This window comes from Takifugu rubripes, chromosome 14 (genome assembly GCF_901000725.2).
Source record: "Takifugu rubripes chromosome 14, fTakRub1.2, whole genome shotgun sequence".
NCBI lineage: Eukaryota > Metazoa > Chordata > Actinopteri > Tetraodontiformes > Tetraodontidae > Takifugu > Takifugu rubripes.
Window position 1 is genome coordinate 4,044,857 of NC_042298.1, and position 11,920 is coordinate 4,056,776.

An 11,920-nucleotide genomic window follows, 5' to 3' on the forward strand; every position below is an offset into this window, starting at 1 on the left:
GAAGTTGTACAGTCTGATATTTTTGTGCTGGTTGTTGTCCAGTTTGCCCCCCTGCCAATAAAATTAGACTTACATGTTATATTTCCTGTTTGAGCAGTCCTTGCTAAATAACACTTGAAGTATTATATTTGTGCATCGACTAACATTTATTAAGTCATAGAACATAATAACAAAGTTGGAAAATGCCAAAATACTAATGAATGAATGTCCTGGACCTCAAATATATACTAAATTTAGAATTAGAGATTTACAATGTAGTTTAAAAGGTCAGTCGATGTTTTGCTTTTGCTTTTTCATTTATTAAAACAAGGGACTAAATTACAATCGCTATGAAGTATTAATTTCTATATCTATATTTACAAATAAAGGTTATGTCAATAACTATATTAGACCAGCTAAAACAAGATATAAATAGTAAACTGAAAAGCAAAACAGAAAGCATGGTCAAATAGGAGGAAGTTCTTTGAAATGGTAAGAACTTACTTGAAGATGAACAACTGCCCTCATTAATCTTTGAATGTGGCAGCAAAAGAAACCTTAATATACATTGGGAAATGTCAGAATACCAGACTGTCCACGCCCATTTCCTTTTGTGAAAGAATAAATGAACAAATTTACAACCTTGGCCAAACTATCCGAAATGGCCTCAATACACACATTTACTAAGCTTTGTAATTGTGTTCAGTGGTGCCCTGGGTAAATCACCCACTTACTAAATCCTGGCCTAGAGTATATTTTGAAAATTTTCAACATTAGTGGCAAATTTGCCACGACTTTCTTTTATTTCAAAAATCCATCGTGACAACTTCCGGTTTCCGCTTCCGGTCGTCCCGATCACAGTTCGACTTGACAGGTGGTTGTGAAAACGCAACAACTCGTTATTGTCTACGGCTTAAACAGTTTTACGGCTATTTGGACGCCATTATTATTCACGTGTGGCGATTCTGTACGCCACAAACATCCACGGTGTGAGGTGAATTGTAACTCGCTATCTTAGATCAGTCAACGTCAGCTGGTGGGGGAGTCCTGCCTGAATAAGTGTGGCCCGCTAGCTAAGAGGAGGGTGGGGACTAAAACTTCCAAGACCTCGCCCAGCGTTGCTTCATTCGAGTAGGCAGCTACACGTTTGACGGTGTGATAGATCCACACCACTAACCCAGCAAATTATTCGAGGGGAGGCCGACACGCGTGTGTCTATTAAGGGCAAACAACCAACCCATTAGCAATCATGTTTAGGAAAACCTTGAAGAAAGACCCGGAGCTCTTTCAGAACGTCTCGGATGGGCTGCGGCGCCTCTATCGGACCAAACTCTTTCCGTTAGAGGACTCGTATCGATTCCATGATTTCCACTCCCCTGCGCTCGAAGATGCCGACTTCGACAACAAGCCCATGGTTCTCCTGGTGGGTCAGTACTCCACCGGGAAGACCACGTTCATTCGGCACCTCATGGAGCAGGACTTCCCTGGGATGCGGATTGGCCCCGAGCCGACCACGGACTCTTTTATCGCGGTGATGCACGGGGACCAGGAAGGAGTGATTCCGGGCAATGCCCTGGTTGTCGACCCGAAGAAGCCCTTCCGCAAACTCAACGCATTCGGAAACGCATTTCTCAACAGGTATACCGGCCACATTCCTCTTTCTCTGTAGTCTGGAAAGAACTACGTGAGTAATGTGAGAAGTTGCTGTAGAGACAGGAAATGAGCCCATTGTTGTTCAGCGGGGACTTAATGAATCATTTGGAAGTGGTGTTCATATAAAAATGAGTGAAAATGAAGAACAGCAAGGAGTGATTTAAATGCCCTGCCTGTCCTTTCACGTCCTGTTGCCTTCATGAGTGTCCAGGAGAAGTCCTGCTTATTTAAATGAGCCGGGTGATTAAACCCCCATCATGTGCAGGAGTCCCAAAGTTAACTCTGTGTTCAGTAGTTCAAGAGCGTTTCTGTGTGTCAGATGGCTCATCACCTGTTTCGTTTATGCTTCAGGTGCCGAATTCTGATATCAGTTTATTGCACTGACCGAAAAAGTCCCTCAAAAGTCACAACTTTCACTTTTAATAGCCAGCTCATTCATGGCAGCCTATCCTTGCTTCAAGGTTAACCCATGGCGTGCTCTTGCGCAATAGTCCAGCCCAACCTCCAGACGTGTGCCAGTTTTCCCTATTTCATCGGATTGGGCGAATCCGGATGTTTACTGTCAATAAGTTGTGGGGGAAAGCTCAACTGTGTGCTAATGAAAGGTGCTTTCCAGCTCACCACCCTTAGTGGCATCACTTTAGACCCCCCAGGTAACAAACGACCCACATTGTTCAATATGTCTTCCAATAAACCGGATAGAGTGCCAGCAACTGCCCGACTTTGTCTTGCCCTTGGACGCTGGTGCTAAGAACTGCCCCATTTAAAGCCGGTGCATCAACTGTAGGCTGTGTGAAATCTTATCGCAGTGGTTTAAATGCTTTGGCGTGAAAGTCTGTTTTCTTGTGGTGCTGTTTTACTGAGTCTGCAGGTGGTCTAGGACACTGTAGGACATAGTGGGACTGTTACGGCGTTCAATCCCCATGAGTGGTTTAAATAAACCTTCAGAGCACAAATGAGTCATGCTGACACAAGGTGTGTTGATTTAGCCGGTATAATACTTGTTTGGCAGCGGCTTTGTTTGTTGGTCACCTGGTTTAAACTTAAAATGCTCCGGAATCAGAATAAAAGTGGAAGCTGAAAATGAAACAAAAGCTACAACTTGGGCTGTGTCGTGTACACAAACCCAGAGCGAAGAGGCAGCTGCGCTGTAGTCGGGGCCTGGCGAGAGTGCACATACGGAGCCAATGTGAGCACGCTCACTGAAAGCCGGAGCATCTTAATCCCGTCCTTTGTGCACGGCTTTGTGACATCATATGACTGTCACTTCCTGTAGAGGCGCAGGAAGCACTTGGTGGTGCGGACCCTGCAAAAGAGGACAACTCCTAGTTCCGACTGCTCTTTGTGCCTAATTATTCTATCACATTGCAGTTATATGTCCCCCAGCTTAAATAAAGCATTTGCTGACTCTTTCGAACGATACCTACAGTTTGATACGGCGATTGCAGGTGTGTGCCAAAGGGCATTAGTCAAACTGACAGAAAAGTTGTGTGGGTTCAGATAATTCTGTTGGCCTCTCTGGACCAAGATTAGCCCACTGGATTTTATTACAGGCCCGATAAGATTGTGTGAAGGCTATTGTCCGACTGTCAAACTGTTGGACTCGATCCCGTGAGATCACGGGACTTGGGTTTCTCTTTGAATTTATTAAGGATCTTTGTTCCAGAAGAATACTCGCGCTGTAGGGAGTTAATCATTGGTCTGTTTCACATGATTATCCATCAGAGAAGAATGTGTGCATTGCGGTTATGACCTAAGCAGGTGCCTAAGAGATTCACGTATAGGCCTAATCAGATCTAGCTAACAAGAGCCAGAGGAACAGAACTCGGTGGTTTCACATAAACGTATCTAAAAACAACAACTTCCTAAACTTGGTAAGGAGATGAAACTGGTGTCAGAGGATTAATCCGTCTTATCGACCCAAGTTGGCCTGAGAGGCTTTAAAATATGTAACTCTCTGTCAACTTTCTTCAGATCTGACTTGCTTCTTTTACGCCAGAATATTTGTGCCGTGGATCTTTCAGGTCAAAGTCCAGAATGGGTGTCGGTAGAGCGTGTACAGGTCTGGGTCACTCTGGGTCAAGCTCAGGGGTTTTCACGCAGGACAGGAACTCAACTCTCCAAATCTGAATTATTTGGGTGTGTTTAGACTGGTGTGTTTACACATCAGGTACTGAATATCCCGTTCTTTGTTGTGCATCAACAACGCTGCCTCCATTTCCAGATGGCTTTTTAGTCAGAAGTGTCAATAAGTTTTAACCAGTCATTTACCTCCCCAGTCATTTGGGGAGGTAAAAAAGCAAACAGTTGTCATGTGATCCGCGTAAATACGTTACTAAGATGAAAAACCTTTTTGTTTCATGGCAGCCTGGTTTCAGCTTCTCTACAGTCTTTTGAACAACAGCTAAAACAGAGAAGTTTGCATTAAAGTATGTTTCTCTTCTAGTTTCCAACAAGAGGGCTCAGTGTGTTCACCCTTTATATAAGCCATTACTCAGGAAAACCTTTAGTCAGCAGAGTTTCTGTTACACTCGGGCCCGGCCCTACCCTGCTCCGCTCTGTCCGGGTTAAGGTCTGTTGTTCCAGGACACTGACTCTGCATTTCACCAAGATAGGGGTGGCCCACAGACGGACTCGGCGTGCACAACAAACAAATACGCACGCTGCAGCCCGTGTAGGTGTTGGATGTGTGTGATCATTGGGCCGCGCATCAACAACGAGGTCTGAGAGGAAGCAAATCAGAAGAAGTGATATGGTTTTGACCTTGCAGCTCACATCTCTGGCGTCAGCCACCCTGTTTCCTCTTCTCTGCAGGAAGTCAGGGTTACTGTGTTGGAAGGTCATTGGTCAGAAAGGTGGGGAGGGGCAAGAGAAGAGATGGATCAAAACTCTGATCACATTAGGTGTCTGCTGTTGAACGCAGGTCTCTGTGCCGGTAGTCTTGCCCTTACAGTGGTATTTGCAATTTATGGAGACAGCCAGGCTCACGGAATCCTGCACAGCTTGAAGGCATCTGAGGCCCCTTGTAGGGCCCTCTGAATTCCAGCTGCTCGGATTTTAACTGACAAAATGTTAGGAAAATGTAGGAGTAGATGGTTGAAATGGAAAAAAAAATTCCATGAGGATATCTCACATCTGTGAGAGGCAGAGGAAGAATCTGTTTATCTTTGGCAGTCACCGTTACTGTAACACAGTGTCATGCGGAGAATCTCCCCTCACTCAGATTTCTCTGACTGCTTCATTGTTCCTGGATTTTTCCCTTTTCCTCCCTACATGTGGTATTGTGAGACAGGAGGGGGCAACTCTGTGTGTGCGTGTGTGTGTGTGTGTGTGGCTGCAGCAGGAATGTGGTTCTCCCAGTCTTATGATCCGGTACCTTTGAGCTTGCGTTGGGAACAGTTGAGATTGAAGGAGTCGGATGTGTGCTTGTGAACTATGGGGTTCCTCTACAGTTGTCCTCTTGTCCTGACTGGGGTGTCGTGGGTTTATGCTGAACCACTCACGGTTTTACAGTGTGTGTTTATTTTGGCTCACCAGTTTTGTGTGTCCCTGGTCTGAGATCTCTTCAATGGTGGAATTCTTACTATACAAAAGTTCAAATAGCTTGTGCAGTAAAGGATATTTTGGAGACGTTGCAGTGTGACTGTGAGCAGGGAAATGCTCACATTTGGACTCAACACAGTGTGTAATCCATTTTTCTCTCCATCAATGGTTGCTTTGTGTTTTACCTCGCTGCTTTGTTCCTCCGTGGAGCATTGGAGCTGTTAAAAGCCTTCCAGACTAATGCTAAGCTTTTATATAAACACTGTCTGTTTATTGTTGTTTATTTGTGCTTTTTACTTCTGTTCCAACACTCACTTGTCTTCCTTGTTTCCTTCTGTCCTTTCCTTGCCTCTCTCATCCAGGTTCATGTGTGCCCAGATGCCAAATCCGGTCCTGGAGAGCATCAGCATCATCGACACTCCTGGAATCCTGTCGGGAGAGAAACAGAGGATAAGCAGAGGTCTGCCTGGCGTAAACTCACAACTTTAAACACTCTTACTCACAAATTCTATCGCTGCTGTGTAACAGAGATACGCCCTCTCTGCTCCCAAATGAAACATTACTGCAACAAAGGGCCTCAAAACGTTGCGCAGCTTCAACACTTGCTAGGATAGTAGGGCTGACCCTGGCGTTTGTGTTTAGCACACAGGGAGAAGCCAAGAGCCTGGCTCCAGTGCTGTCAAACCTGTATTAAACTCCACACACCCCCGGGTCAAAGCTTAACCAAACAGGCTGTTTAAGTCTGACAGGGTCCTTCGGGGCTCCTCACTAATATCGAGATGCTAAAAAAGCCCTTTGAAGTTCACTTCCTGACCCTCTACCTGTGAATTTCTGTGCCATCATCTTCACTCATTTCCTTCCCTTTCCTCTGCCAAGTAACATAGTTTTCTCTCTTTGCGGTAAATCTTTTTCTAAAGTCTAAATTGAGAATGATGTTATTTTTCCGATGCAGCAGCAGCATGTCCTCTGCTTGTCCTGCATTATTCATCACTTTATATTTGAGTCATTTCCCTCTCTGCTGTGGGAATCAATCAATTTGCATTATTCACTGTGTTCTTGGTCATTTTAGATTTGCCACACACACAGTTTTACTTTTGATGATTTGACAGAAAGCAGGAAGGCGATCATTCTACAGCTGAATGCAGCTTCTGCTTTTTTTTCTACCTGATCCGAGCCCCTTTAAGAGGAAGTGAACACGTGTCCTGTGGACTTCAGGGAAAGCTTGCGGAGTAAGATGAATTTCCCAAGACCCCCCCCCCCCCCCCCCCCCCTCCCCTCCTCACACAGCCCGATTCTCACACTTAATCTCCTTTTTATTATGTAGTCTGATTTCCCATGAGACAGCAGTGCAATAGTATCAGCAAGTAAAGCTCAAGTATCAGGGAATTATAGCATGCTTATATGTGATTTTCTTTACTTTACCCCCCCCCCCCCCCCCCCCCCCCCCCCCCCCCAAAAAAAAAAAAAGCCAATTAAAGATTTTGGTCTGGAAACGACAAAACATTCTAAAAGTCAAAGAAAGGAATTTATTTTTTAATGAATGGAAAAAATGACTCGGTAATATCTCGACGCAAAATGAGAAGGTGCTAGAGACGAGCGTCGCCTCGTGCACTCTTGTTTTTGAACATACATTCCTCCTTTTTAAAGGCGTCTGCCTCATCCCCTCAGCTGTTTCTGTATAAACATAGATACTATAGGCTCCTGCCCCGACATTCTGTGTCATGCATCAACAGGACTGATTGGATCGTGTAGCTCAACTGTAACGGACGGACGTGTGTGTGTGTGTGTGTTATCTGCACATGCCGGCTCCATTGACCAATGTGGTTTAAAGGTCTGTGGGTTTTCAACAGCACTGTCCAAGTGGATAATTGCATAATACTCTGATGAGGGCTTTGTTTTTGATGAGACCAGCAACTTTTGGCTCGTTCCTTTTTGCACCACGGAGGGAGGAAATTTATAATTTCATTGTGAGTTCGACAACATTTTTATAATTGATCATTTGATAGCATTTTGTTAATGTTTTCTTGTGATTAAAATCATCAGGGTTGCCATGGTGACACTCTACTTGTAGCTTGATAAGCTCTACCTGTATTCTGCTGTGATATTTCAGCCCTAACTGTGGCTAATTAAATTCTTCTGGGGATTCTTAAAAGGCTTTCAAACATGAAATGAATTAAAAAAGCAAAAAATGACTGAAACCAGCCAAACTCCAGTTTATTGTTAATATAAGTGTGTAACAGTGATGCACCGTGGAGCAACATATTTGTTTGAAAAAGACACCGTTATGTAAGCAGTGCTTTGCACAATTATACAAATATGCACGTACAACCTTAAAATGCTTGTCCAATAACGTGTGCACCCTCCCTTTCCTCCTCTCGTGACAGTGGGGGGAGACAGCCCTCCTCAAAGCAGATGTTCAGCCATCCCCACTTTCTTCTCTTATTACCGTTGCATAACAACAAACTCATATTTTCTCTTGAAAAGTGTAAAGTTCCCGGGAAGATGCCTGGAATGCCATTGTGAGCTCTGTATAGTGGAGATGCAGCAGAACTATCAGTAAATCTGAGCCTGAACAGCTGTTCCTCGGGCTGAATCCCCCTTCCTGATGACGTGGTTTAAAAACAGACTTCGGCAAGAATGAACATATGTCCTAACTGCCCTGAGGGAATATTGGACCCTGAATGTTCCCCCCTCTGGTCGTGGCTTCAGTTCAGGGAGCCAAGTTTCTCGAGCTTTCTCAGCTTTCATACTGTCATCTCATCTCTTGCTCCTTTCATTCTTTCACTTTCACCCTTGCGCCCGTACCTGCCACCCGCTCCCTTTTACTTTCTCTCTGCCCTTCATTCTCGGCGTTCTCCATCACCATCCTATTTTATCTCACTTAACATCGAACTAACTTTCTCTTTTGTATACATATGCTCAGACAGAGAAAAACTGCCCGTCTTGGAATGTGATCTCGGAGGATCTGGCGTTCATTTAGGGCCACTGGAAGATCTGCATTCTTCTCTGATCACGTTAATAAAAAAACACGGTTCCCTTCTCAGCCCTCTGAGAAAGACCCACTTTACGTCATTTCGGTTTCAGTCTTGCAGTTCAACCTAGTTTGGGTATTTTGTCGCAGGGCGGGCTGCATATTTCTGGTCCCTTTTTATCTTGATACTGGCAGCCTTGTTTAAAAGGAATATTGCCCCATCAGGGTCATTTTGTGCTTTAAATTCTGTGTATTTCTAAAAGCATTTAATCCAACGTGTTTAACCTTCAAATGTCTCTCAATCAAACATTTAATAGGTAACCTAATGAGAAAACCTGCCTCTTGAAAGCCCTTATTTACACATTATTGGAACAACATGACTTCAGCGTGAATAATAACACCTGTTCCAACACAAAAGACCTTGACTGATTCAAGCAGCTCAGTAATTGAGTTTCTTTGTCAGGACACCAGCATATTTGCTGTTTTATGTACAGTGTAAACATTAATAATGTAGGTTTAGCTGTTGCCGTGGAGACAGGTGCGCATACCCGTTGGTAGCTGCAGTGAACTTCATACCTGGAATTTATTGCCCTGCACATGCAAATGTGGTTTTTATCAGGCCAATGAGGTCATAAATGTAATGCTGATGCGACTTGTTATAATTTCCGAGTTACCGCGGCAACGGATATCACAGTTATGTCGACTAGTTTGCCAGAATTAAATCACTTAACTGTCATTAGAGGTCAATCCTGCTGTCTGATTGGCGGGTCTGGGTTCTCGTCCCCCAGGTTATGATTTTGCTGCCGTGCTGGAGTGGTTCGCTGAGCGCGTGGACCGCATCATCCTCCTGTTCGACGCCCACAAGCTGGACATCTCCGACGAATTCTCCGAGGTGATCCGAGCTCTGAAGAACCACGAGGACAAGATGCGCGTGGTGCTGAACAAAGCCGACCAGATCAGCACGCAGCAGCTGATGAGGGTCTACGGCGCACTGATGTGGTCTTTGGGAAAAATCATCAACACGCCTGAGGTCAGTGAGCATTTATGTTCTTTTCAATGGGATTCAAAGAGGATTTGACACACAATTTTAAGATATTAACATGAAAGTGGAAGGTCACTTGACTTCTCTTTAGGTTAGTTCCTTAAATTAGTGGTTAATGTTTGACCAAGGCTCATATTCATCAACTCCAGACAGACCTTTGTATCATGGGAAGAAATCATTTACCTCAAGATTTCCTTTTATTATGAAGTCCCCCGACAGGATGTGAAACACAGAAAACATACACTTTAACCATTAAAGTTTAACGTTTCTCTTCACAAACTGCAAGTGTGAAAGTTTCACACGCCCTTTTTTATATTTAGACAGATTTTAGTGTTCACATACAGAGACAGAGAGTCACTTGTGCGTCCTGTGGATAAATCAGTCCAGTGAAGCGTAACTGGTGGAAACTGTATTGCAGGTGGTGCGCGTGTACATCGGGTCATTCTGGGCCCAGCCTCTGTTGGTACCAGACAACCGGAAGTTGTTTGAGGCCGAAGAGCAGGACCTGTTTTTGGACATCCAGTCACTGCCACGCAACGCTGCGCTACGCAAACTAAATGACCTCATCAAACGCGCTCGCCTTGCTAAGGTCAGTACCAAACCAGTTAGCTAGTGACTGCTAACCTGCTGAACTCCTACCATTATGAATAAAGTGATGGGCAAACTACACAGTGGAGCTACTGTATAAACAAATTAGTTCTCTCGAAATCTGTATTATAAAAACAAGGGAAGATGAGCTCAAAGTAACTTTGAATCAGACTTTTGATGATCTGCGGCTGATGGACGATACAGCACTTTGTAGCTGCTGGTTTAAACATTCTGTTGTGGTGTACTGTGAGGATTCCAGTCTGACATTTCTGCCACTCAGCACATTTGAGTATTAAATATAGAAAAAAAAATCCACAGCCCAGAGGTTATCTGAAGAGTACAGTCCAGTTATAACAGCAGAGTGTGTCTGTCCGGTTTATTTTATGGCATGCAGGTGCAGGCATACATTATCAGCTCCTTGAAAAAGGAAATGCCGAGTGTTTTTGGAAAGGATTCCAAGAAGAAGGAGCTAATAGCCAACCTGGGAGAAATCTATATAAAGATTGAGAAGGAGCATGGGATCTCACCTGGAGACTTCCCCAACCTTGCCAAGATGCAGGTGGGTTTAAGGTCTCGTACATATTGTTCAGCAAAGAGGAATTCCTTTAGAGGAAATGACAAATTTGACATTTTTCATGTTGTTATCAATGGGTAGATGGCTAAGGGCCGAACAACCTCTGATCTTTTACCTTCTTTCCTGTTCCTGCCCCTTCAGGATGGGGCAAGATGGGAATGAGATTTATTTTTCCTGATTCATCAGGAAATCCTGCTACTTGTACTCTAGTCATTGAGGACTGATCTATTTCTATCACCAATTCCTGTTTTCTCTGAATCTCCCTCCTACCGTTCTCCATTCAGGAGCTGCTGAATGGCCAGGATTTCACCAAGTTCTCATCACTGAAGCCCAAACTGTTGGAGGCAGTGGAGGACATGCTGGCCAACGACATCGCCCGCCTCATGGCCTTGGTGCGTCAGGAAGAGTCCGCCATGCCCACTCAGTCAGTACGCGGCGGAGCCTTTGATGGAACCATGAGCGGTCCCTTTGGTCACGGATATGGAGAGGGCGCCAGCGAAGGCATCGACGAACTGGAGTGGGTGGTGGGTCGAGACAAGCCTACTTACGACGAGATCTTCTACACCCTCTCTCCCATCAATGGCAAGGTGTCCGGGGCGGCGGCTAAGAAGGAGATGGTAAAATCCAAGCTGCCCAACACGGTCCTGGGAAAGATCTGGAAGCTCGCAGACGTAGATAAAGACGGCCTCCTCGATGACGAGGAGTTCGCCCTGGCCAATCACCTGATTAAGATCAAGCTGGAAGGCCACGAGCTGCCGGCCGACCTGCCGGGTCACCTGGTGCCACCATCCAAACGTGGAACAATCGCGGGAGATGAGTAGCGGTGACAAGAGTGGATAGCAGCTGTGTCACTGGCGTCACATGGAGGAGGAGCCCAAACTAATGCTGAAGACCAAGACGCCATCTCCAGACTTCTTCAACGTGGCATTGCTGTGATTTTTTTTTTAACCAGAGAGAGACTGGAGAAATCCACGGGGAGGGGGGGCGAGGGGTTCTACCATTGTGCATTATTGGTATTGTTTAGATATCTATTAGAACAGGGAGGAGGGGGGAGAACTGATGAAAGGACATTATCAAATCCTGACGTGATGGGTTGTTCAAGGTTGCATTATGGGAATTAAATGTGGACCTGTGCACCCTGTGAAAAGATGTCTTAGCTATACAGACCAGATTATTATATGTTGATCCAAAGAAATATAGTTGTTTTTCTTTTGCATTTGGAGACAGAAAGAGGAAATAAATTGAAACAGCTCTTAGATTTGTTTGATCTATATTTTTGTATTTCCTTACTGTTAAATTTTCCAAATGCTTCCCTTTTTATTATTTTGCCAGATAAATAAAAAGGAATATTGTACTACATGACTCGACGTTTTCCATTTACTCTAATCCTTTTGATGTTTTGAATTAAAATTTGTTGACTACCCTTCCAGTATGAACATGTCAGTTGTCATGGGTTGTTCTGGTGTAATTGTTCCACAATGGTGTCATTGTGGTATCTGCAGGTCTCTCTGCTGCCCTCTAGGACAAAAACGTCCCGTCTTACCACTCCCACAGGACTGACCTTCAATCT

General features: G+C 44.6%; 1 protein-coding gene across 1 annotated transcript; it reads left to right on the forward strand.

The window, feature by feature from the left end:
* The first annotated feature begins 825 nt into the window (after positions 1-825).
* Positions 826-11,712, forward strand: ehd1a (EH-domain containing 1a). Its single transcript, XM_003970238.3, has 6 exons — positions 826-1,617; positions 5,538-5,635; positions 8,935-9,176; positions 9,607-9,777; positions 10,171-10,335; positions 10,635-11,712. Exons 1-6 carry the CDS (start codon positions 1,229-1,231, stop codon positions 11,169-11,171), a joined length of 1,602 nt encoding a protein of 533 aa, XP_003970287.1. The 5' UTR covers positions 826-1,228; the 3' UTR covers positions 11,172-11,712.
* Positions 11,713-11,920: the final 208 nt, after the last annotated feature.

Bases quoted from the DNA above. Each gene is read 5' to 3' on its own strand.
- ehd1a (XM_003970238.3), top strand. From the start codon at position 1,229: ATGTTTAGGAAAACCTTGAAGAAAGACCCGGAGCTCTTTCAGAACGTC. The intron at 5,636-8,934 runs GTCTGCCTGGCG...CTCGTCCCCCAG, and splicing joins GAAACAGAGGATAAGCAGAG to GTTATGATTTTGCTGCCGTG. The intron at 9,177-9,606 runs GTCAGTGAGCAT...ACTGTATTGCAG, and splicing joins AAATCATCAACACGCCTGAG to GTGGTGCGCGTGTACATCGG.